The 24,440-nt window shown below is 35.3% G+C and overlaps 1 protein-coding gene across 3 annotated transcripts in view; it reads left to right on the forward strand.

Moving 5' to 3' along the window:
• Positions 1 to 24,440, forward strand: part of dennd5a (DENN/MADD domain containing 5A) — a 62,944-nt gene that overhangs the window by 11,215 nt on the left and 27,289 nt on the right. For 2 of the 3 annotated variants that reach the window (XM_051114380.1, XM_051114378.1), the window contains exons 2-6: positions 8,545 to 8,616; positions 9,201 to 9,310; positions 12,463 to 13,135; positions 20,440 to 20,627; positions 22,980 to 23,294. In XM_051114380.1, coding sequence (XP_050970337.1) covers positions 8,545 to 8,616; positions 9,201 to 9,310; positions 12,463 to 13,135; positions 20,440 to 20,627; positions 22,980 to 23,294 — 1,358 coding nt within the window. The remainder of the gene's footprint in view (positions 1 to 8,544; positions 8,617 to 9,200; positions 9,311 to 12,462; positions 13,136 to 20,439; positions 20,628 to 22,979; positions 23,295 to 24,440) is intronic. The other variant, XM_051114379.1, reaches the window with a different exon arrangement.

Here is a 24,440-nt window from a genome sequence, read left to right on the forward strand (position 1 = left end):
ATGGACAAGAGGCAGCTTGGGTTTGGTTTGGACTTGGTGAACTTCTAAGGTATGCGGGGGTTAATTTTTTCGCAGGAAAACGTCATCTGCCATCTGTTACTCCTCTGCTCTGAAATTCATTTGCTCTCTTTGTGCCCCTGTCTTTGCTCACACATACTGTAGATGTAGGCTACCCACTATCTCTCTCTGTCTGGGCTCCACATTCATCTGACGGCATCGCGCTGCAAGGATCAACATTGTGTCATCACATCAACTCTACTCCAATTACTCATTAGCAGAGGCGGACATGCCTCACTTCACAAATGATCATCAAATGCATATTCAGTCTGTCATTTCTCATTCTTAAATACCCAGGTTTGGGGTTTCTTTTCAGTATTTTCCTACAGCTGTGTGAATTAGTAGTCAAAGCTCTATGCTTTTAAAATCATGCTATTAGGAGCTGTCGGGCGCTGTGGGCCCATCTCTGCTGCTTTGCATATGTTTTTTAATTTGGATGTCATATTTGATGCATCAGGCTTTTATGGCTCATACAGTATTGTGAAGAGAAAATGGAGCTCATACTCAAGCAAAAATATGCAATTTGGTGCCGTTGCTGATGTTTCTATGGCCAAAAATGAAGATGAAATTCTTATGGCTTGTAATGTAAATCAGTCAGATCTTTATCATATTTATCGTATTTGATACTACTCACATTTTAACATGAGTAAAAAAAAATGGTGTACAGATAATCAAGTGAACCTAATTTGTAAGTGTTCATCTTGAAATATAAGTAACAAAATTAAGCTTATTTTTACGTTTACATTATAAAAGCATTAAGATTTCACACCAGAAGACACGCTTTTTACTTGCTAAAAAAGTATGAAATGTCAGTTAGAGATGATAGAAGGCATGTAGTAGTATTTCAGCAAAGGTTTGATCAGGCTGATAGTTTAAAGGCATTAGAAATTTGCCTATCAAATGTAGTACTGTAGGCCTTATAGGGTTAATTTTGTTCTTTCCTGTCTAAAGTGGGCATCACTAACAAGCTCTCCTTTTCACAGAGCTCATGCATTCACGTCAGGCCTGTAGCCTCTGGCTGTTCTCTGGCCAACAGACGCAAAGCTTTCAGCCACCATACAGAAGTACTTTATAAGATAAGGTTTATCTCTTCCCTCTTAGCCTAGAAACATGGAAACGGGTACTAAAAAGCATTAATTTTTCCAGCTTGTCCCTACTTTTATATCAAATTAAAGGATTTTTTCAGGAAGAAACCAAAAGTTAAAGTCACCGTGAATATCACCATATTCGTGAATAAAGTCAAAGTGAAATTGCAGCAGTTAGCAAACACAATTATCCAGTGATGAAGTCCTGATGGAAATCGCTCCTATGTGGGCCATTCTACAGAATTGGTGCAATTGGTTATGTATACAAGTTTTAGATTTGACTGAATTTTAGGTTTACTAAGATCATTTCATTATCTATTGAAACCCACAATAATATTTGAAATATCAGTAAGCTTAATATATATAAAATCAACATTTATGTCACTGCCGTACGCCATTTTTCTATAATCAAACACTTTTTTGGGAGTTATTCCATAATATTTAGTTTTTATATGTGTTCAACTGTTCAGAACTGTGCTCGCTAACCATGTGCTGGTTAGCATCTTTGAGCTAGATTTAAAAGTATTAAAGATTGTCGCTACCAAAACAGTGACTGCCGAAACATGTCATCATTGTTTCGGTACTGACAGAAGGGAACATTTAATCCTTTATTTGGGGGAAATAAATACAATTTTAGTTTCAGTTTTAGTAGTGTTTTAGTATGTGGGTTAAAATTTCGTCATGTGATGTGGTTGCTACCAAAACAATATTATCGCTACTGAAACATGGGATGTTTTGTCAGAAGTAAAGTATATTAAATTATCAACTGAGATGTTATGATAGTGTTTGGTTCAGTGTATATTCAAACTAATAAATCCTTAAAGAAGAACTCCACTTCCAGAACAACAATTTACAAATAATTTACTCACCCCCTTGCCATCCAAGATGTTCATGTCTTTCATTCGTCAGTCGTAAAGAAATTATGTCTTTTGAGGAAAACATTTCAGCATTTTTTTCCATATAATGGACTGATTTGGTGCCCCGATTTTCAAAATCGTCCTATATCGCTGTTTTACCTTTTTTGTTAAGGGTGTTTGATCTTTTTTGCATGTTCACTTTGCAAAGACTGTGTCGGTACTTTTGCAGCGATGTGGGATGATTCTGAAATGATGATTTTTGAAGTTGAGGGAGAAAATACGATTGAAGTTTTTTTGACATACCCTAACTGTCTTGTTCCAGAATACACAGAGTTCAGGGAGAGAAAGGCAAGACGAGCGTTGAGATTAAAAAGTATTTAATTTTTTTTTTTTTTAATGAAAATAACCGCTAATAATAATTTCACTAGATAAGACCCTTTTTTCTCAGCTGGGATAGTTTACAACCGCATTTGGGATCGTTTGAAGCCGCATTTAAACTGCATTTTGGAAGTTCAAACTCGGGGCACCATATCAGTCCATTATATGGAGAAAAATGCAGAAATGTTTTCCTCAAAAAACATAATTTCTTTACGACTGACGAAAGAAACACATGAACATCTTGGATGACAAGGGGGTGAGTACATTATATGTGAATCTTTGTTTTGGAAGTGGACTTCTCCTTTAAGTTTAAAATCAGTATGGTCAACTTTTTTGCCTTTTACAAAGACAAATTGGATCAACAAATCTCATAAATTACACTTGAAATATTGTTAAAATTGTAACTGTTATTGATTTACCTCTAAAAACTTTTTAATACAATAGAAAAAATATATTTACAAGGAAGATAAGCAAAATCTTAACAGGTCAATATAAACTCTTCGTATTAAATTATATCTCACTGTGTTTCAGTCATGACAAATTTAAGTAGAAGACAAATATTCCAAAACTTTCTAAAAATGCAATATGAGAATTAAATGCAAAAATACTAGATGTTCCTTGGACATTAAACAATTTGCATACATATAAAAAAAAAACCCACATATTTTTTCCAAGACGTTACCAACTCTGACTTTAAACCAGTTCTGTAGAATGTCCCATATATCTCATAATGAAGGAAAAAAATCACAATAAAGGCAAAAAATAGATTTAAAAAATTTAACATTTATTTTTTAACATTTATTACATTTTGGTAAGTTAGGTAAAAATACTATGGGCTAGAAAGAAAAAAACAGGAACACATGTAGTTTGTAATCACCAAAAAGTATTGTGGGTGTTTCCAGTGTATTGGACTGAACGTTTCGTTGAACCACTTGTTTTAATGTGGTTGAGTTGTTATCTGTCTGCTCTTTTCCATATGCAGTCAGAAAAAAGGTCTGGTTTGTTTTCTACAGCACTGACCTTTCTGAAAACTACAGGATCTTGTCACCTCAGACAGTGTTTTCCCCCTCCTCGTCATTTCAAAGTTTCTTATGGCTCTGATGTGTTTTACGAGGGTCATTTTATGAGGAATCAACTTTTGAAAAAAATTCCAAACAGAATAATGTATCACTTTTATGTTAATCAAATTTTACAGGTTTATGATAAATAAAACCATAGTGTATTGGCTCTAATCAGCAGCAAATAAAAAAAAATAGATATGAACTTATATAGGAAAGTAGAACCACTGAGAACCATTGAAAATATAGTATATTTGGGGCTGTTGTTTGTTGTGGTTTGAATTTGACCCCATTTGGCTCTTGTAGTTGAGTACTTGTGCTGTTTGGTTTGTTTGTTTACAGCAGCCGTGCTTTTCACCTTGGCCTTATTGATCTGCTTGCAGTTTATATTATCTAATGCTTGTTTGCTGTTGACAGAATGATGAGCGTTTAGTTTTTCATTGGCTTTATTGCTGTTGGCTCATCCTCACTTGAACTCAGGCCTTTTGTGCTGACTGTCCCATGACTGAAACAAATCATGTGTGTGGCACTGGCAGAGAATTAACAAGGCAGATGAACCATGACGAAGTCTTTTCATTCATCAGAGCTGATTGCTTTTCTCCGCTCAGCCCGCCTCTGCGTGTGGCACTGTGGTTAGGTTATTAGAAAAACATGGAAACCCTTATGAATCGTTATGAGGTGATTCTGGTGTGATTGGGAGTTTTATATGGAGATGGATACCGGTGTTTGCGGTACCTTTTATATAAGGATTTGCTGAAGTGAAATAAAACTGAGCGTAATATGGGTATGAACTAAATATTTTATGGTTGACATTGGGTGTCTTGGATAAACAGTAATAAATTGTGCAGTAATGGTACTGGACAATATATATATATATATACCGTTCAAGAGTTTGAGGTCAGTAAGACTTGTAATAGTCTTTAAAGAAGTCTCTTATGCTCATCAAGGCTGCATTTATTTGATTAAAAATATAGAAAAAAAACAGTAATATTGCAAAATGTTTTTACAATATAAAATAATGTTTTTTATTTTAACATACTTTAAAATAGAATTTATTCCTGTGATGAAAAGCTGAATTTTTATCAGCTGTTACTGCAGTCTTAAGTGTCACATGATCCTTCAGAAATCATTATAATATGCAGATTTATTATTAGAATGATCAATGTTGGATAATATCAACAGTTGTGCTGCCAAATATTTTTTGGAACCTGTGTTTTTTTTTTTTTTTTTTTTTTTTTCAGGATTCTTTCATGAATAACAAGTTTAAAAAGTACAGTGTTTATTCAAAATATAAATATTTTATAACAATGTAAATTATTTATTATTAACTTTTAATAAACTTTTAATTATTAACTTAATACATCCTTGGTGAATAAAAGTATTAATTTCTTAAAAAAAAAAAAAAAAAAAAGAAACAATAAAAATGTACTGACCCCAAACTTTTGAACGGTAGCGTATATATATATATATATATATATATATGTATATGTATGTATGTGTATATGTATATGTATATGTGTATATATATTTTTTTGTTAAATTGGTTTCAGTTAATGCCAGAATTATTTTTGAATATAGAATTTTAAGTGAACCAGAATTTCCATAATTCTAAAATTTCTGGTATGTTTTTACTCTAAAAAAAAAAATAGCAAAATGGAAACTCTGCAGGAAGAGATTTTTCGCATCTTGCTTACATCTTACTCCCTGATATTGTGCTTAAAATGTATCAAAATTATACTGCACATTTTGCATCCATACATGGTTTAGGAATGGTTCCTTAAAATGTAGCTTTTTCAGCTTTTTTGTTTTTAATTTATATATTAATTTGTATTTTCTCAATTGCTTCAAAAAAGCATTGTTGCATAACTTTTATTTATTGATATGGTTGTGATTAAATTACAGTTGCGATTGATTTTAACTAATTGCACTGCAAGTAGGGATGAAAACCTACCAAAATTCTTAATGGCTGCATAACCACTTCAAATATGCATTACATTTTGAATAATTTAGTGGTCTCTCAGTAATTATTCTTGGATACATATCACACTGTATGAGATGTTAGTCTCACCATATTATATTAACGTATTATCCCAGTATTATTGTATTAAAGATAAATAAATGTATTAACACATGTCACGAATATCAACCCTCAGTGTTATTAAGCTTGTAAACATCTTGTTTGGGTCTTTTGAACTTAATTATACTGAAGGAAAAGCAGAAGCTTAAAGGCATCCTCCTCATAATATTATATATTTCACAACACATCTCACCTAATGGCAGTATTTTTTTTCTTAAATGTCACGATGAATAAAAAGTATTAGAATCTATTATTTCATCCAGGAAAAATGTTATTTTATTTATTTGTTTATTTATTTAAGATTAGTGATTTTTCCTTTAGATATTTCTTGTTGTGAGAGTTAAAAGCAGAACAATATTTGAATAATTTAATCATTTGGCTATCCCCACATAAAGATTTTAACTTTCGCCTTGGTGTTTGCTCCTCAGGCGTTATGTAACATTCCCCTAAGAGTTTCTAGTGTTTACACAGTATCCTTTACTAGTTTTATTTCAGTTCTCAACTGAATTTCATATTTGAATATTGTGCATGATAAAGAAGACAAGCGGAAAGATAGCAAGAATGTACATGGGAACAAGATTCTCATAGGACTGATCAGAATTGTTAATAAAGAACTGAAAAATCCACAATTTAGCGACATACTACATATTTTAGCATGCTGTCATATGATGATTTTAGTGGTGTCACTGCTGGTTACTTGTACACTGCTTGATACTGACAGTGTCCAGTGACCAGCCCAGCAGCCCCTAATGTTTGTATTGGTGAATTCCACACATTCCTGGCCTTATTCCTGTAGCGATCCTAGACTGGCGAAACCACCGGATGTGATTTGTTGCTCATCCTTTAAATGCCACACATAAAGAATCCATTAACTCCTCCAGCACACACTGTCCCTGAAGATTGGTGACAAATAAACACGTTCTTACCCTCATCTTAAACCTGAACACATTCCTCAGGGAAATATCCCTCAGAGACAAGTCTGTTCTTGTTGCATCAAGGCTGTATTGTTGATTGTCTAAGGCAGATTAGTTGAATATCTTGAACTGTCCTTGATATGGAAGCTGAAGAGCTTTAAGTTAGTCAGTTTTTACTGTGTGGGCAGCATAGGAGAGGAAAACACCTGTGACATTCATGCATGCGCACACTACCTTCGGTCTCTTGTTTCAACATGCTGTGTCTAATGTGTGCGACAGCAAGCAGAATGTCTAAAAACCAAAATTACACATGGTGAATCTATAGAATCTGTGATGGACAGAATGCAACGGAATGGAGCAGAGGGGTTTCAAGATGTTTCTTAAGGAATAGTTCACCAAGATCGGTGAAATCTGCTCACCCTCAGTCCAGCCAAGATGTAGATGAGTTTGTTTCTTTATTCGGAAACAGATTTGGCAAAATTCAGCATTACAACGCTTGCTCACCAATTGATCCTCTGCAGTGAATGGGTGCTTACGTATGAGTATTTTCTCCATAATATTGTTTTTTCCAGCAATAAAGTCATCTCGTCTGAATCAGGAGAGAAATATGCACAGATTAAACACTGTTTACAAGAAAAACCAGTTCTCATCGAATATGTTGTTGGTTTTTGATGTGAGAAGACAACAGGGATTGACTTTTTCTCATGCTACATTTCTCCAAATATATTCACATGAAAAAATAAACTCATCTAAATTTTGGATGGCCTGAGGGTGAATACATTTCCTGTAAATTTTAATTCTTGGGTGAACTGTTCCTTTAAGTTGACATGGTGTCGGAAAACATTTAAAAAGCAACTTGCAAATGGCACAAGAAATCAGTGTCAAATGTGTGTTTTTTTTTTTATTAATATATTGTTTTAATTGTAAATTTAAATGTATATTTATTTATAATTTTAAAAGTGATTTGTTAATTTATTATTATTATTATTATTGCTTTGTGACATTTAATTGCAATATACACTACCAGTCAAAAGTTTTTGAACAGTAACATTTTGAATGTTTTTTAAAGAAGTCTCTTCTGCTCACCAAGCCTGCATTTATTTGATCCAAAATACAGCAAAAGCAGTAATATTGTGAAATATTTTTACTATTTAAAATAACTGCTTTCTATTTGAATATATTTTAAAATGTAATTTATTCCTGTGATCAAAGCTAAATTTTCTGCATCATTACTCCAGTCTTTACTGTCACATGATCCTTTAGAAATCATTCTAATATGCTAATTTGCTGTTCAAACATTTTTTTATTATTAATATTATAAATATTTAAAACAGTTGAGTACATTTTTCAGTAAAGATCAATGAAAGATATCTGAAATTAAAAAAAAAAAAAAAAACTTTTTGTAACATTATACACTATACTATTCAAAAGCTTGAAGTCAGTATTTTTTGGGAATCAGTCAGTATTGATCAAAAGTGATATTAAAGACATTTATAATGTTACAGAAGATTTCTATTTCAGATAAATGCTGTTCTTCTGAACTTTCTATTCATCAAGAAACCTGAAAAAAAGTCTACTCAGCTGTTTTCAACATAAGAATAAGAATAGCAATAATAATAAAATTGGCAGCACTTATATATATTTATTTATTTATTTATGTATTTGAGCAGCAAATCAGAATATTAGAATAATTTCTGAAGGATCGTGTGACTGGAGTAATGATGCTAAAAATCCAGCCTTGAAATCACAGGAATAAATGACATTTTAAAATATGTTCATATAGAAAACAGTAACATTTTGAAATATTTTTACTATTTAAACTGTTACTGTTTTGCTGTATTTTGGATCAAATAAATGCAGGCTTAGTGAGCAGAAGAGACTTTTTAAAAAAATATTAAAAATCTTACAGTTCAAAAACTTTTGACCGGTTGTGTAAATATGACTTTATTTTGGAATAAATCAATTAAGATTCCTTTACTTTATTTTTAAGCAGCACTCATAATCCTAATAACGTCCTTCAGCAAGTACTCTTAATGGTGTTCTCTTTTAAGTTATAAATGTTGATTATTTACCCTCCTTATGTAAGTGATTAATTGCACTGTTTTATCTGTTGTGTAGCTTTATGCCAGTATATACAGGCTACTAAATTCAGAGATGTTGGCAGAGGAAAGTTGGCGAGTGCAAACGAAGGTAACCCCCCCATCCCCCACTATGCTCTCCACTCCTGCAGTCAATGCTCCTGTTTGTATCACAATCAACCACAGCTCGGCCTGTGCCCGCTAACCTTTAACCTTTCCACGCACCTCTTTCACAGCACCGCTGTTTGCTCATGTGTGAGATGGCTGCGTGGTTGGGTAGTGTGGGATCACCTGTCTTCCTGCCCTTTCCCCCCTCAACTCCTTTTCCTCTTCCTCTCAGCAGCAGCAACTTATTAGCACTCCAAACTGTTTGTCAGTCACTGCTTGGTGAACTTTCATCAAGGTTTGCTTGGTGGGCTGTAACTCCTTCACTTGGAATGATTTTCGAGGCACGACCTTTCCACGCGTTGCAACACTTTTCTGCTTCAACTGTTCTAGCACTTTTGGCTTTGACTGGGTTTGATTTCTGTTTTCCGCAAATTTCTAATCAAACGTTTTCTTCCAGAAGATTGTTGTATATATTTAATGTTAAGATATACACCATTACATCACTTTTTATGTGGTAGTTGCCAGACAAAAGTTTTCTAAACTTACCTTTCTTTTTCTTTTCTCTTTCTCTTTCTATTCGAATCTCAGGTGAGAATTTTGAGCAGAGTCCACTGCGGAGAACTTTTAAATCTAAAGTTCTAGCGCACTATCCCGACAATGTGGAGTGGAACCCTTTTGACCAGGATGCAGTGGGCATGGTGAGTGACACAAAGAGGTCTGCTAATTTGGGTTTTCCATTGTCATTTCTAGAGAGCAGGGTACAATGATGATCTGTGAGGCAAAACACCTGTTCTACTGTCTTATTTTACATGACAGGGAGTGTATTTTTTTGGTAAAAATATGGGACTCAATGCATTTTCTGAGTGAAATTGAACGACTATCAACCATTTTTTTTTTTTTTTTTTTTTTGAATTATTCAAAGAATCACTCATAATATTTAAAAAAAAGAGACACTGACTGGTGGCATACTGAAATATTAAGGTAACTTGCAGAAATAATTATCAAATTAATCAGTGAATGAACAAGTTGTTCATTCCACTTGAGTCTTTAAAGGGATAGTTCACCCAAAAATGAAAATTACCCCATGATTTACTCACCCTTAAACCATCCCAGATGTATATGACTTTCTTCTTTCAGACGAATACAATAAGTAAACAAAAAGTTATATTAAAAATGTCCTGGCTCATCCAACTTTTATAATGGCAGTGAATGGGTGTTTTGAAATGAGATTTTGAAGTCTAATAAAGTGCTTCCATCCATCATATAAAGTACTCCACACGGCTCTGGGAAGTCGAAGCTAGGGATTGTCGTTTATGAAGTTTTAAATATGGATTTTTTATGTTGATTTGCTTTAGGTGGACTTTATTAATTAAAAGAAGTTCGCTCCCATCTTCTTGCATGTTTTTCCTATTCCACTGCACGCATCACATCTTTGTCAACACATTCAAGCGCATTCTGTGTAAATGGCGCCTAGCGATATGAGTGCGTTAACGTGAACGGTTAATCACGTGCACCAATATTCGGTTGGATCGTTCTTTTTATTGTCAGAGTGTCTAATTCTAAGGTTTTGTATTATTTCTATTCAAAATCACGATTCCTCGATTTCTAAAAAATAAAATCGTGGCAAAACATTAAATTCTGAAATATCGCCCAGCCCTAATTTGACAGAAGAAAGTCATGAGGGTGAATGAATCATGAGGTAATTTTCATTATTAGATAAATGCCTTATGCCTTCAAGGCCCAGGTATACTTCATTTTCTGCGTTCCATTCTATCTCATGCATGGTTGAGCATGCAAGCCTTTTAAAGTATACTTTTTTCACCACGAGCATGAATAGATGAGACTAGTGGACCGTATTTTTTCAAGCGCTCAAATCAGAAGCACTGTTTTTTTCGTGCATGGAAGACAGCGGACTGTGCTGCTGATGAAAATTACATCACACAGACAGTCCAGAAGCTGGAGTGGAACACAGACTTATTTGAAGAGTTTAGATGCAAAACCCTCTAAAAGCCACCACGGTCAAAAATGAGATTATGAGAAAAAATGACAGTGAATGCTCTTGACACATACTGTACGTCCATCAAATACTTTTACTTCAAACTTGCTAAATCCTAGCCTCAGCCCAATTAGAAGTAACGGTATATAGATAGAAACCTATATATAGGGGCCTGATAAAAACGAAAAAGAAAAAATGTCAGATGGATTTAGAGGCTTTAGCATCTGAACTCTTCATTTTCAGCTTTAAAGTGTACTGACAATTCCTTATTCCTCTGAACTGACAAATGTAATTTTTTTTTGGGATCCACACCAAGGCCTTGTGTATCTTTACCCTGTCATAAAGCAGAAGGCACTTGAGGAGGTGTTGTGGGTCATGCCTAACGACGCCCTTTTGCTAGTCTATATTTAGAATATAGCACAGCCTCCTGCAATGTATCACTTAAATACATCATATGTATATTTATATATATATAAATAACTGTTTACCCACATGGAAATAACCTATATAAACATATATGTTTTAATATAGGTTTTGATATAGGTTTTTAATATATGTGACATATATAAAATTGGCCATTTTCCTGTCACATATATTAAAAACCTATATCAAAACCTATATTAAAACATATGTTTATATAGGTTATTTCCGTGTGGGTAAATTCCATAACATGCCAATTACATGTGATACCAATTTCACGTGTTCGCACATAAGTTTTTTTTTTTTGTTTTTTTTTTAGTTAGTTCTTAGTTATTGCCTTGATAATAGAAAATATGAGCTAGGCATCATGTATGACAGTTGCCAAAGTGAGATATGAGCTAAAATGACCAGATCCTGCCATGAGCTATATAGGAGACATATCTTGTATGTACATATAGGGCTTTTTTGTGGATATAAAGAAGCAATACACGAGACCTATATGGCCTGTATATGCACATATATGCACCTCAATTTTGCCTATATGTGACATATATACGCATATATGCAGCATATATATTATCATATATGTGCATATATACTGCATATAGGTTTCATATATGCGCATATATCCTCATATAGGTTCTTTCCATGTGGGTAATGATAGCATTTGAGATTGCTGAATTGTAACAGATTTACTAAAATAGACTGTTTTCATTGTTTGAAAATAGAAGATATGCACTCTTCAGACACCTGTTGTCCAAACATGCATGCTTATCGCCAATCTTAAAATGGCCATATCAGACACTTAATAGGATAGTTTACCCAAAAATGAGAATTCTGTCATTAATTGCTCACCTTCATGTCGTTCCAAACCTGTAAGACCTTTGTTCATCTTCGGAACAAAAATTAAGATATTTTTGATGAAATCTGACAGCTTTCTAACGCTGCATAGACAGCTATGCAATTACCATGTTTAACGCCCAGAAAGGTGGTAAGGATATTATTAAAATAGTCCTTGTGACATCATTGTATGAAGATATACGAAAGTCTTACAGGTTTTGAACGACACGAGGGTGAGTAATTAATGAGAGAATTACAATTTTTGGGTAAACTGTCAATTTAATATGTATAGGTGCTATATAGCAGTGTTTCCCAAACATGTTCTTAAAGGCTCCCCCAACAATGCACATTTTGCATGTTTTGCTAAATTTTTTTGTCTTGCATGTCTTGCAAAATTTTTGTCTGACACACCCATTTCAGGGCTTGGAGTCTCTTCTAAATGTGCAGTGTTGGGGCGCTTCCAGGAATGTGGTTGTAACCACTGCTATAATGTTCTATCAAATGAGATATAAAGTGGCTCAAATTAAGGGAGCTTTAATTCCCTCTTTTTAATATTTGTAGAGCCTCTGATGTTTTTTGTTGTTTCCTCCACAGCTTTGCATGCCAAAGGGCTTGTCCTTCCGCACCCAGGCGGACACCCGCGAGCCCCAGTTCCACTCTTTCATTATCACGAGAGAGGACGGCTCCCGAACCTATGGCTTTGCCCTCACCTTCTTTGAGGAGGTGACGAGCAAACAGATCTGCAGTGCCATGCAGACGCTCTACCACATGCACAATGCAGAACAGTACGACATCTTGCACACGCCACCCACACCTCGCAGTCCAGAAGATGCCCGTCCCACCGCTCAACAACTGCACGCTGCCCCCTCCTTGTCTCGTCTGCAGCGTTTCAACTCCTACGACATCAGCCGAGACACATTGTACGTGTCCAAATGCATCTGTCTGATTACACCCATGGCCTTCGCCCACGCCTGCAGAAGGGTTCTCGAACAGCTGCATCAGGCCGTCACCTCGCCTCAGCCACCACCGCTGCCGCTGGAGAGCTACGTCTACAACGTCCTCTACGAGGTCCCTCTGCCACCGGTCGGGCGTTCCTTGAAGTTCTCTGGTGTATACGGGCCAGTGGTGTGTCAGAGGCCCAGTACAGCTGAGCTGCCCCTCTTTGACTTCCCCCTGCAGGAGGTGTTTGAGCTACTAGGTGTGGAGAATGTGCTACAGCTCTTCACCTGTGCACTTTTGGAGATCCAGATCCTTCTGTACTCACAACGTGAGTAACTATCACTCATACTTGGCATTTTGTTTACAAAAACTAGTAAACTGCCTACACAATGTGAAGTTGACCAGAAAGTTATTCTTATATTGAAGATTTTTTTAAAAGGCATAGTTCACCCAAAAATGAAAATTCTGTCATTAATTACTCACCCTCACGTCGTTCCAAACCCGTAAGACCTTCGTTCATCTTCAGAACACAAATGAAGATATTTTTGATGAAATCCAAGAGCTTTCTGACCCTGCATAGTCAGCAATGCAACTACCATATTCAAGGTCCAGAAAGGTAGTAAAAACATTGTTAAAATAGTCCATGTGACATCAGTAGTTCAACCGTAATGCTGTGAAGCTTTAGGAATATTTTTTGTGCACAAATAATACAAAAATAACAACTTAGAATTTATTTATTAATAACAAGAATTTATATTCTTGTTGAAATAAGTAAGGCTGGGCAAAAAACTGCAAGTCATCCTCTCTGGCAAAATCAGACATGTTTACAAAGACATACAGTGTGCACTTGTAAACAAGGTGTACCACATCTGGGTTCTACGTCAGAATGTACAGCAAAGACTGGCATGGAAGAGAAGAAATTGTTGAATAAATTGGGGAGTCACTATTTTTGTTTTCTTTTTGCGCAAAAAGCATTCTTGTAGCTTCATAAAATTACAGTTAACCACTGATGTCACATGGACTATTTTAACCATCTCCTTATTACCTTTCTGGGTCTTGAACGTGTCAGTTGCGTTGCTGTCTATTTAGGGTCAGAAGGGTCATGTCAATTTAGGGTTGATTGACATGACCATCTTACCTTAGACCCGCCCTGACTGAGTTGAGAACAGTCCGACCACCATTGTTGACTAAGGTGCAGGGAAAGACAAGAATATCTCAGATTAAACGATTGAGGAGTTCTGTTGTTGGATGTAGTAATGATCATAGCAGTCATCATTTACTCCCAACATCTGAGCCACTGAAGATGCAGAGAATTAATGTTACTTTAGCTTTTGAAGGAAATGCGCAAGGCCATCTATGTAAATGCATCTTTCTTCGCACAAATCATTCGCGATCCAGCTTCACCTACAGCAGAAGTGAGTGTAACGCCATTCTTAATTATGTGCTAGTTAGCAAGTTTTGTGGCTAAATGCAGCTAAATGCAGCTAAAGTAAACATTATGGCTCATCACCCCACAGAAGAGAGGGGCAGGGTGAGCAGAGCTCATTAGCATTTAAAGAAACATGCAACAGAAAGGCTCGCTCTGAAAAGGGCTGATTTTGACAAACTAAAAAGGGTATTTTTTACACTACCACTGGGAAATTTTAACCAAAGTATGTTATAGACTTCTTATTAAGACCCTAAAGATTCATATCAGCTTGTGGAAAATGGGCATCCGATGACCCCTTTAGAAGTTGTTCTGGCTCTTCCAAGCTTTATAACGGCATAGGCGGGTGTTTCTCTTCAACAGTCCAAAACAAGTCCAATAAAGCACATCCATCCATATTAAAAAGTGCCTCACTCGGCTCTGGGGGAATGGCCTTCTGTAGTGAATCAGTGCTTTTTTTGTAAGAAAAACATCCATATTTAAAATGTAATAATCACTTTAATCTAGCTTGTGTTAACTGTTTTACATGGAAGCCGCGCCGGCTGGATGACGCAGGATGTCGGCGTTGCGCATGCGCCGCTCAGAAGTGACGAACGCCGACGTGCAATGGAGAGAACAAAACATAACAATGTTCACAAATTAGAAGTATAAAATGAGGGTTTGAAAAGAAAATTTTTTGGAAGATTTCGATACAAGCCAAGATGAGACTGGCTAAAGACTAAAGTAATGAAACTTTGCTTCCTTTGCTCACTTGCGCATGCTCTATGCATACATCCTACGTCATCCGGCCGGAGCGGCTTTCGTGTGCAGTTAGCGCAAGCTAGATTAAAATTATTTTTATGTTTTAAATGTGGATGTTTTTCTTACAAAAACACATCAGTTCGCTACAGGAGGCCTTTATTCACCCCCAGGAGCTGTGTGAGGCACTTTTTATTATTTGTTTTAGACTGTTGAAGAGAAACCCCCACCCATTGCTATTAAAAAGCTTGGAAGAGCCAGAACAACTTTTAAAATAGCTCAGATTGGATTCGTCATATACACCTAGGATGCTTTGAGGGTGAGTAAATAATGGGTGAACTATCCCTTTAATTTGTGTTTTGAAGATGAACGAAGGTCTTACAGGTTTTAAAACAACATGAGGTTGAGTAATTAATGACAGAATTTTCATTTTTGGGTGAACTAAGTCTGTGAGTGTGTTATGTATTTTATGCTAATTGGAGTATCTAACATCAAATGTCATTAGAAAATATATGCATAGAAGTAGGGTTGCAGAGGAGCGGAAAATTTGTGGTAAATTTAGGAAAGTTTCAGGAAATTTACCATCCCTGTGCAACCCTACATGACTACTTTTAAATAATTGTCACTGGAGATTAAAATCTGTTTGTAATGGTTTAGTTATGGCATCTACCAGCAGTAGATGACCGTTAATGTTAACTCACCAACTAACAAGAACAAATTCTGGTTTATGGCTGCAGTGTAAGCTAAAGGTCATTGACGGTTTTATTAAAAGGGATGAGTCCTTCCATATGTCCCATATAAGCTTGCTGTTTTAATAGGATATATAGTAGGAAAACTGGAAAATCTAATAGAGGTTCTGTAAATTGTTAACGTGTAGGCTGTAATTAGCTCAACGTCATAAATCATTGTTCTTAATAGTCCAAAGTGAGTAAATACAGAGCCTTTATTTTAGTGAACGCTTTTGGACATAAATTAGTGTTGCTCTTTGCTGCCAGCTTGCACCAGTTTTTTTCAAATTAAAGCCAATTTAAATCTAATGGCCTTTCACTCATGTAACAGGTATCTGAATGAATGCCACGCAAACATTGATTTTAGCTCCTTTTCTTGATTTTTGGCTTGTTCAGCTTAATACAGGCTGGTTTTAGACAAGAGAATAAACAGGCGGTTATATTGCAGTGTACTGCGACATGCTCTTTCTCTCTTTTCACACTCTCTCTCCATCTCAGTGTCCGTGTGAGCTCATCTTAGCGCTTTGTTCTCTCTCATTCTTCTTAAACTCACAGCCTACCCTTTTCTCAAAAACATCTGGTAGTTTGCAAATTAAAAACTCCATACTTTCTGTGGAGTATTTAAGCAGATATGTTTAGAAGTTAATTAAAATTGTAGTGCTCAGAGTCTTTTGTGTTCATCATTAACATATGCTTGAAGTTTCACAGTATATCTCACAATATGTCAAAATATCTTTATGAAAATGTCACTTACAGTACATGTACTTTGTTTGATTCGCATGTAAAACGCAATATAATTGGGAGTGTTTCCTCCTGGAAATCCTCAGCAGGCCATTTTAGATTGAATTTAAAGCAGCATGGGAAGATTGTTTTGCGATTCAGTGGCAGATGTGCTGATTGGATCAATTACACCAACAAGGAAGAGCGAATTACAGGAGGTAACTACAAAACGACAGGGGGCTGGGTGGATGCATTGCTGTGGTGTTGCTTAGCAACCGTCCTCCGGATACGGAGGATGGTGGTGATGCAGCATCAATATGATTGGCTGGAAATGACATCATCCTTTTCCTGTATCCAGAAGGCTCATGCTTGTAGCGTAATGTTTGTGGACAGTGAGAGTCCAGAATGAAAAGGACTTGATGTCATTAGATTGAGTGGCGCACACACGCGGCAGGGGTGTGAGCTCTAAAAAACAAGATAGCCTACGCTGTTCTATAAATATCAGGCACATTTGTAGCATATATAAATACCCTGGCCCTTTCCCAGGTACGTGAATTCTTGAGACGGGCATCTGCGGCTAGATCGATGGATGCTCGCCAGTTTCTGCTCATTTCTCTATATAGACTTCTGCCTCAGTTGCAGGACAGTCAGTTAGCTTTACTCTGATGTAAAGGTTCGTACTTGTATTCATATATTATTAGAACTTAATAAAACATAATAATAATTAATATTAAATAATATTCAGTTGTTTAAATTATTTAAATGTATGAAAACACATTTTCTTTAGGTAAAATGAAGTAAACCTAAATTAAATTAATTTATTAATATAAAAATTAATAATGCAGCTTTGTTAGGGTACCTCTGACTCTTGCTTATTTTTATTACGATGAATCGGTGACTGAAAAATGGGTAGGATTTCTTTGAGAAAAAAAAAAGCTATAAAACAATTTTCAGTCTGAAAGTGCTGGTTAATGTCACAAGTAATTGCAAAAAAATGGTAGCATATTGAGTTAAACATGACATTTTGAAAGTTTGAAATTGTATTTTCTTGCAAAACATACTCCAGTAATCTTTAAAAAATTGACAAAGCATTATTTATAACATTTTCTACTTCAAAATTTCACATTTAATTCAAGTATTTCTTGCCATTTCCAGGGCTCTACACTTACTTTTCTTTTTAGGAGCACTTGTGGGTTTAAGGCTAGAAGGGATACAGGGCATGTGAAGATCAATCTAACGTTATTTTTGTCACACTGTACAGCAATAAAACTGTTTTGTATTATAGTAAGGGCTAAGTTTAGGGTTGGGGTAGGTGTAGATGTTAAAAAAAAAACCAATCTAATAGGTAGAACAATTCATTTCATTGTTAGTTTTCAGTCAGGGCTGTATCTCTTTTAGCCACAACCCACTTGTGGTCATAACTTAAGAAATTTAGGAGTCAAAATTTTAAGAGCACCTTCTAATCAGTAATCAAAAAATCTGATCAAAAATTACCCTTCCCATTATGAGGTAATATTTGACTCCTTAAATTTTGTTATTACCTTTGTAATGGCATTTTTTCTAACTTTATTAAAAGTATGTTATCTTTTATGTCATTTTTAAAAAAAATTGTATATTTTTGGCAGACAAGAACACAAAAGTGGCTTTTAGGTGTATTTTTGTATGTTTAATGAGGCTCAGAAGTGGCATGAGTGCAATCAAATTCATGTTGAGATTAGTGTTGTAATATAAAATGTTGAATACAGAATTATTAAATGATTTAAATAACTGAAAAGATACTTTAAAAATGAAACTAAACCAGTAGGTAGCCCTGATTTCTTTGTAATTATTTGTGACATTTACTAACCATTTCTGAGTGAAAATTTTCTCTTTGAAGCTTTTTCCAAGTAAATTCTACACCAAGTTTTGTCGGCGTGTGGGATGTGATGAGAGAGAGAACGTACGTGTGTGTGTGTGTGTGTGTGTGTGTGTGTGTGTGTGTGTGAATAGGCCTGTTGTTGTTACTCAGGGTGCTTAGAGGCTGGTTTAGTATTCCTGTCTCTCTGACAGTCGTGACACCCTATGGGACTGCAGGGTGGAGACCATAACATTAAAAATTGCCCATTTTGTCTGGGTTTTGTGCATATGAGAATAACGTAGAATAATTATCCTCTATATTTTGATATTTTTAGTTTTAAATGGCCACTTGAGAATGCATTGTGTGCCAGTCACTTAAGAAGCACTCAGTTAAAGCATTTCTGCAATATCCGAATGAGTGCATGGCAAGAACATTTTCTCACACACACACACACACACAAAATTACAATTCTGTAAATCGAATAATGGAGTAAAAACTGTGATCCTCATAAAAAGCATTTTTACCCATACATGAAAATTCTGTCATCGTTCACTCACTCTCATGTTGTTCCAAAGCTGTATGACTTTCTTTCTTCTGTGGAATGTGAAAGAAGATATGTTGGTTACCAAACAATTTTGTGTTTTCATTGGCTTGTATTGTGTGAACTAGGGCTAAGTGATTAACCGGTAGATATTTGTCAACCGGTAGAGATTTTGGACTGTTTTCTCTATTGCGGTTACACGCTCACGTGACGTTGCTGTGCTACGTCACAAAAACGTATCATTTGCATGTTTTTTTTTTAAGAATTGCGGTTTAAAAGTGATTTTTAAGTAGTTTAAATGCAATCAGCAGTGAAAGACAACTCATTTCGCCATATGCACACACTGTCTGATAGACTTGTATGTGTCATAATGCCTGTCTTTTGCAAGTATCCTCACAAACACAGTAATTTAGGTCTTAGGTGAAAGCAAACAGATGAGAAAGAAAACACATTATGTGTAACAGTACATTTGATATACAGCTCTTAAAGTGACAGCAGTCTAATATTCCTTTTGTCTGTTATTCATGTTAATTAAACAACAAACGAGAGAAAATCTCTCAACTGTAGTTTTTTTTTTTTTTTGTCCTATTGCTTGTTTAGTTTCTTATTCTTATTTAATTGCTGGCTGTTTACTTGTCTTCAGTGAGTTTTTTTTTTATTTTTTTTTTAAGTAAGTCTAATATTCGTATTTTTTGATATTAACACTGGTGACAAGAATTATGTAATTTCTATGGTATCACAGTTTTTATATAACAAACTATATTGTGAGGGAAAATTCAATAAAGGTTAATGTGAAACGTTTTGGTAACCAACATTCTTCAAAATATCTTTTTTTATGTTCTGTAGAAGAAATTCATACATGCTTGGAACAACATGAGAGTGAGTAAATGATGACATGTATATGATTAGATGCAAAATGTTAATTATTTTACCAAAGTAAGAGAAATCGTACAAACTGCATGTTGTTTTTTATTTAGTACCCACCTGAATAAGATATTTCACATAAAAGATGTTTACATATAGTCCATAAGAGAAAATAATAGTTGAATTGATAAAAATGACCCTGTTCAAAAGTTTACATAGGCTTGATTCTTAATGCTGTGTTGTTGCCTGAATGATTCACAGCTGTGTGTTTTTATTTAGTGATAATGAGTCCCTTGTTTGTCCTGAACTGCCCGCTGTTCTTCAGAAAAGTCCTTTAGGTCCCACAAATTCTCTGGTCTTTCAGCAATTTTGTGTATTTGAACCCTGTCTAACAATGACTGTATGATTTTGAGATCAATTTTTTTACACTGAGGGACTTGTATGCAACTATTACAGAAGGTTCAAACACTCACTGATGCTTTAAAAGGAAAAAACGATGCATTAAGAGCAGGTGAATGTAAACTTTTGACCTCAACTGTAGATAGATGACATCCTACGCAGTGTAACACTAATAGGTTATAATTTTCCCTGCTGTGAAGCACCACAACTTTTGCTTTCATCTCTTTGTAAAAATCCTGCACCTGTTGTGGTTTCAGGTGTGATTATTCTGTCTAGTGTGATGGATAATCTACATCATTCTGTAAATTAGCTCTGCGTCGAGTAACCCTGCTCTGGGAGTGCTGTGTCTGATTGCGTCTGTGTCTTTTTTGCCATCCAGATTACCAGCGGCTGATGACGGTAGCGGAGAGCATCACAGCCTTAATGTTCCCCTTCCAATGGCAGCATGTGTACGTGCCCATCCTGCCCGCTTCACTGCTCCACTTCCTGGACGCTCCTGTGCCCTACCTCATGGGTCTGCACTCCAACGGTCAGGATGACCGCACCAAGTTGGAACTTCCCCAAGAGGTGCGTGACACACACTCACCCGCTCCCAGAGAACCGACTCATCCTGCAATTCAGTTAGGATGAATTTATGTTCAAGGATGATGTCATGTGCTTTTTCCAAAGAATTAGTGCAGCAGCCTTATAGGTGGTGATCATAATGGCCTGTTTGGCCTCACACGCATCTCGGTTAAAGAAAAGACTCATGCTTAAATCTCATTAGCTAATGCGTCAACATCTTTGTGGTAATTAGGCTGAAATCCTAATTCTGGCCAATCAAAAGAGATGTACGTAAATGTATATTTTTTAAAGTGGACATCGGATGCACATGATTCTTTTGGGTCTTCATGAAATGTCTGTAATATACTTTGGTTAAAATTCCTTAGTGGTCATTTAAAACAACACCCTTTTTTTTACCTTGTCAAAAACAGCCCTGTTCACAGCGAGCCATTTTGGTGCATTTCTCTTTAAATGATAATGAGCTCTGCTCACCCCGCCCCTCTCTTCAGTGGGGCGTCGATATGGCTCGGAGTTTGTCTTTTTCAAAGCAGCTATTGACTGCGTGTTTTCTTTTCAGCTTTCAGTGTTTTTAACTAGCTATCTATGTAGAAACCGGCTGCAAATTGAAACAACTCGCTGGATGACACAGGTTTAGTGTCAGACAGTGCATAACAAACTGACTGCGTGTTTTCTTTTCAGCTTTCAGTGTTTTTCAGACACGCTAAATGCAAAGAAGTGAAAATTTCATCTGATGCCCCCTTTAAAATGTTTTTAATAGTGTTTTCTGTTTTACTATACACTGCCGTTCAAAATTTTGGGATCAGTAAGATTTTTGATGATTTTTAAATAAGTTTCTTATGCTTGTCATGACTGGATTTATTTGATCAAAAATACAGAATGGAAATTAATGTTGTAAAATATTATTACAATGTAAAATAACTGTTTACTTTTTTTTTATTATACATTAAAATATTATTTGTTCCTGTGATGCAAAGCAGAATTTTTAGCATCATTACTCCAGTCTTCAGTGGCAGATGATCCTTCAGAAATCATTCTAATATGCTGATTTATTATCAATGTTAAAAACAGTTTTGCTGCTTAATATTTTTTTGTGATACATTTTTCAGGATTCTTTGATGAATAAAAAGTAAAAAAAAGACCAGCATTTATTTAAAATAGAAATCTTTTGTAACAAAATAAACTGCAGTTTAAAAAATTGGGGTCAGTCGTTTTTTTGAATGATATTAATACTCAATTCAGCAAGAATGTTAAACAGAAAAAAGTGAAGAAAAGATTTCTATTTTGAAAAAATGCTGTTCTTTTTAACGTTTTATTCATTAAAGAATCTTAAAAAAAAGATTCCAGGTTCCAAAAAATATATCAAGCAGCACAACTGTTTCAAACATTGATGATGATGATAATAATAATAATAATACTAATAATAAATCGGCATATTAGAATGATTTCTGAAGGATCATGTGACACTGAAAACTGGAGTAATGATGCTGATCACAGGAATAAATTATATTTTCAAGTACATTAAAATAGAAAACAGTATATTAATATTGTATTTTTCTGGTGTGTTTTCAGGATAGAAAGTTGAAAATATTTCTATTTGAAATAGAAAAATTTCATCATTTCTTTTATTCATTTGTAATGTCAAATTAATGTTAATTGAATATTACATATACCATATATAGCTGTAATACCATAGAAATAGTATGTGACTAAAACATACCGGAGTATATTTTTCAGAGTACAGAATAATAATATCTCCCTTTACAACCTTTCTCTTCTTTTTCATCTTCCTACTGAGATGTGACTGAAACAATATTGGTAGAACCTTTTGTAGGAATATAATCTCTGTGACCTTGCTCACTGATGAGATATCTCATCTTTCCTTGATCTTACCTGACAAGCAGAAGTAAAATATCTGCTTTTCATGTAGAGTTCCTTTTGGAGTAAATCTTCTATCAAACATTGGTCGGCTTCACTTTACTTTTAGTGCTTATGAAAGAAATCGGTGGCGCCAACCTGCAGGGAAAACAAGCTCTCTGATGTACTGTAGCTCTCTCCTTTTTAAGAAATGTATTGTAGCAGCATCCTGATCCAATGATTATATACTTGAGAATCATATAAAATCATAGTATGTCTATCTGATATTCATTCGGTACCATGTTATATGTCAAAGATACATTAAAGAATACCATTGTATATGGTAGTGCTGTAGTACTATTAAGTACTTTTTTGCTAGTGTGCATTTTTGTATATGATTATATAGCATATAATTCTCAACTGAGTATCTTTGGTGTGTTTTCTCCATTGCATAATCTCATAGATCAGTGTTTGTAATGAAATGACTCTTGTACCCTTCAGGCCAACCTTTGTTTTGTCGATATCGACAACCACTTTATCGAGCTACCTGAGGACCTGCCTCAGTTCCCCAACAAACTGGAGTTCATCCAGGAGATCTCGGAGGTTCTGTTGGGGTTCGGCATATCCTCAGAGGCAAACCCACAATGCAGCGAGAGCCAGAGCAAGCTCAGGGGCTTCCGTTCGGGTGACATGGCCTCTGACAAGCGCAACGGCAACCTGGCCGGCTCACCGCTCAACTCGTACTTGCTGAGAGAAAACCAAACCATAGCTCGTCTGCAAGCTCTGGTCAAGAGGACTGGAGTCAGTCTGGAGAAGGTGAGCGTGCGAATGAGGACACAATGTACGCCTAACACACACACACACACACACACACACAGTATTTACCAAACCAGTGTTAATTATGCTTTTTGGAAAGCTCGTTATAGTTCTTTAAAGCAATGTTCTGTAATATATCCAAATATTTTCCTCAAAGCCACAGGTTCCAATTTCAACTTGTCCATTTGTTTGTACAAATTTATGAAAAACGTGTTTATAGCTAGCAGGCAAGTGAATAAACATTTACAATATTTGATTATCACACTGATTGGTATCCACATTAGAATAACATAACAAGGACTTGGAAGGGACGGGACATAATTTGTAAAGCACTGTTTATAGCACTGTTTTTTGTTGGAACTGCATAATTAAAGCAAAACGAGAAGTAAAAACAAACAAACAAACAGTTTTTTTTATCCAAAAAGAAAAAAAAAAACAGATCTCAAAATTAAATATTAAATATTTTTCACTACTTCAGACCTCAAGCACTAAGTGCTTTACAAAAAGCTTTTCAACATCCTTAAAAATTTACTAATCTAAGCAAATTTAAGCAATATCGCACGAGTAGACATGAGATATGGCTCACGGAAATGGACTGGGCGAGTGTGATTACCTGCATTTGATACAGCATTCATTCTTTAGATCGGTCTCGCATTCACAGTAAACTTTAGTTTAAATTTCTGCGGAGAAAAGCGTTATCTTTGTCGTAACGTTAATATCCTTTCATCTGTTAAGGGTGATTTTGCTGCTCAATGCATTTGTTTCGCTGCGTCAAGCTGTTGTTAAAACTGAAAATAACTTCCGTTTACTTTTCAAAGTAAAAGTCTTTACTGATGACTTGTAAAAACAGTCTCTTGTCGCCATTTAATGGCCAAACAATGTAACAAAAATCATCATCACGAGCGCACCAATACTAAACTTCTACTTCTCAATACTCAATACTTAAATACTATTATTTATATAAAATATTATTGCCAAAACTTTCTTCTCTGGAACAAACAATAGATTAATGAGACCAAAGACTACCATCAGGTTTACCCATAACAAATTATACTGCAGTAAATTTGAGAAGATCTGAGGCATTCTCGGGTGGGTTCATGAGCGCAGAACGGCCGCTGACGATCTGGAACTCACATGTCCGACAAA

The sequence above is a fragment of the Labeo rohita genome, chromosome 7 (genome assembly GCF_022985175.1).
Source record: "Labeo rohita strain BAU-BD-2019 chromosome 7, IGBB_LRoh.1.0, whole genome shotgun sequence".
Lineage (NCBI taxonomy): Eukaryota > Metazoa > Chordata > Actinopteri > Cypriniformes > Cyprinidae > Labeo > Labeo rohita.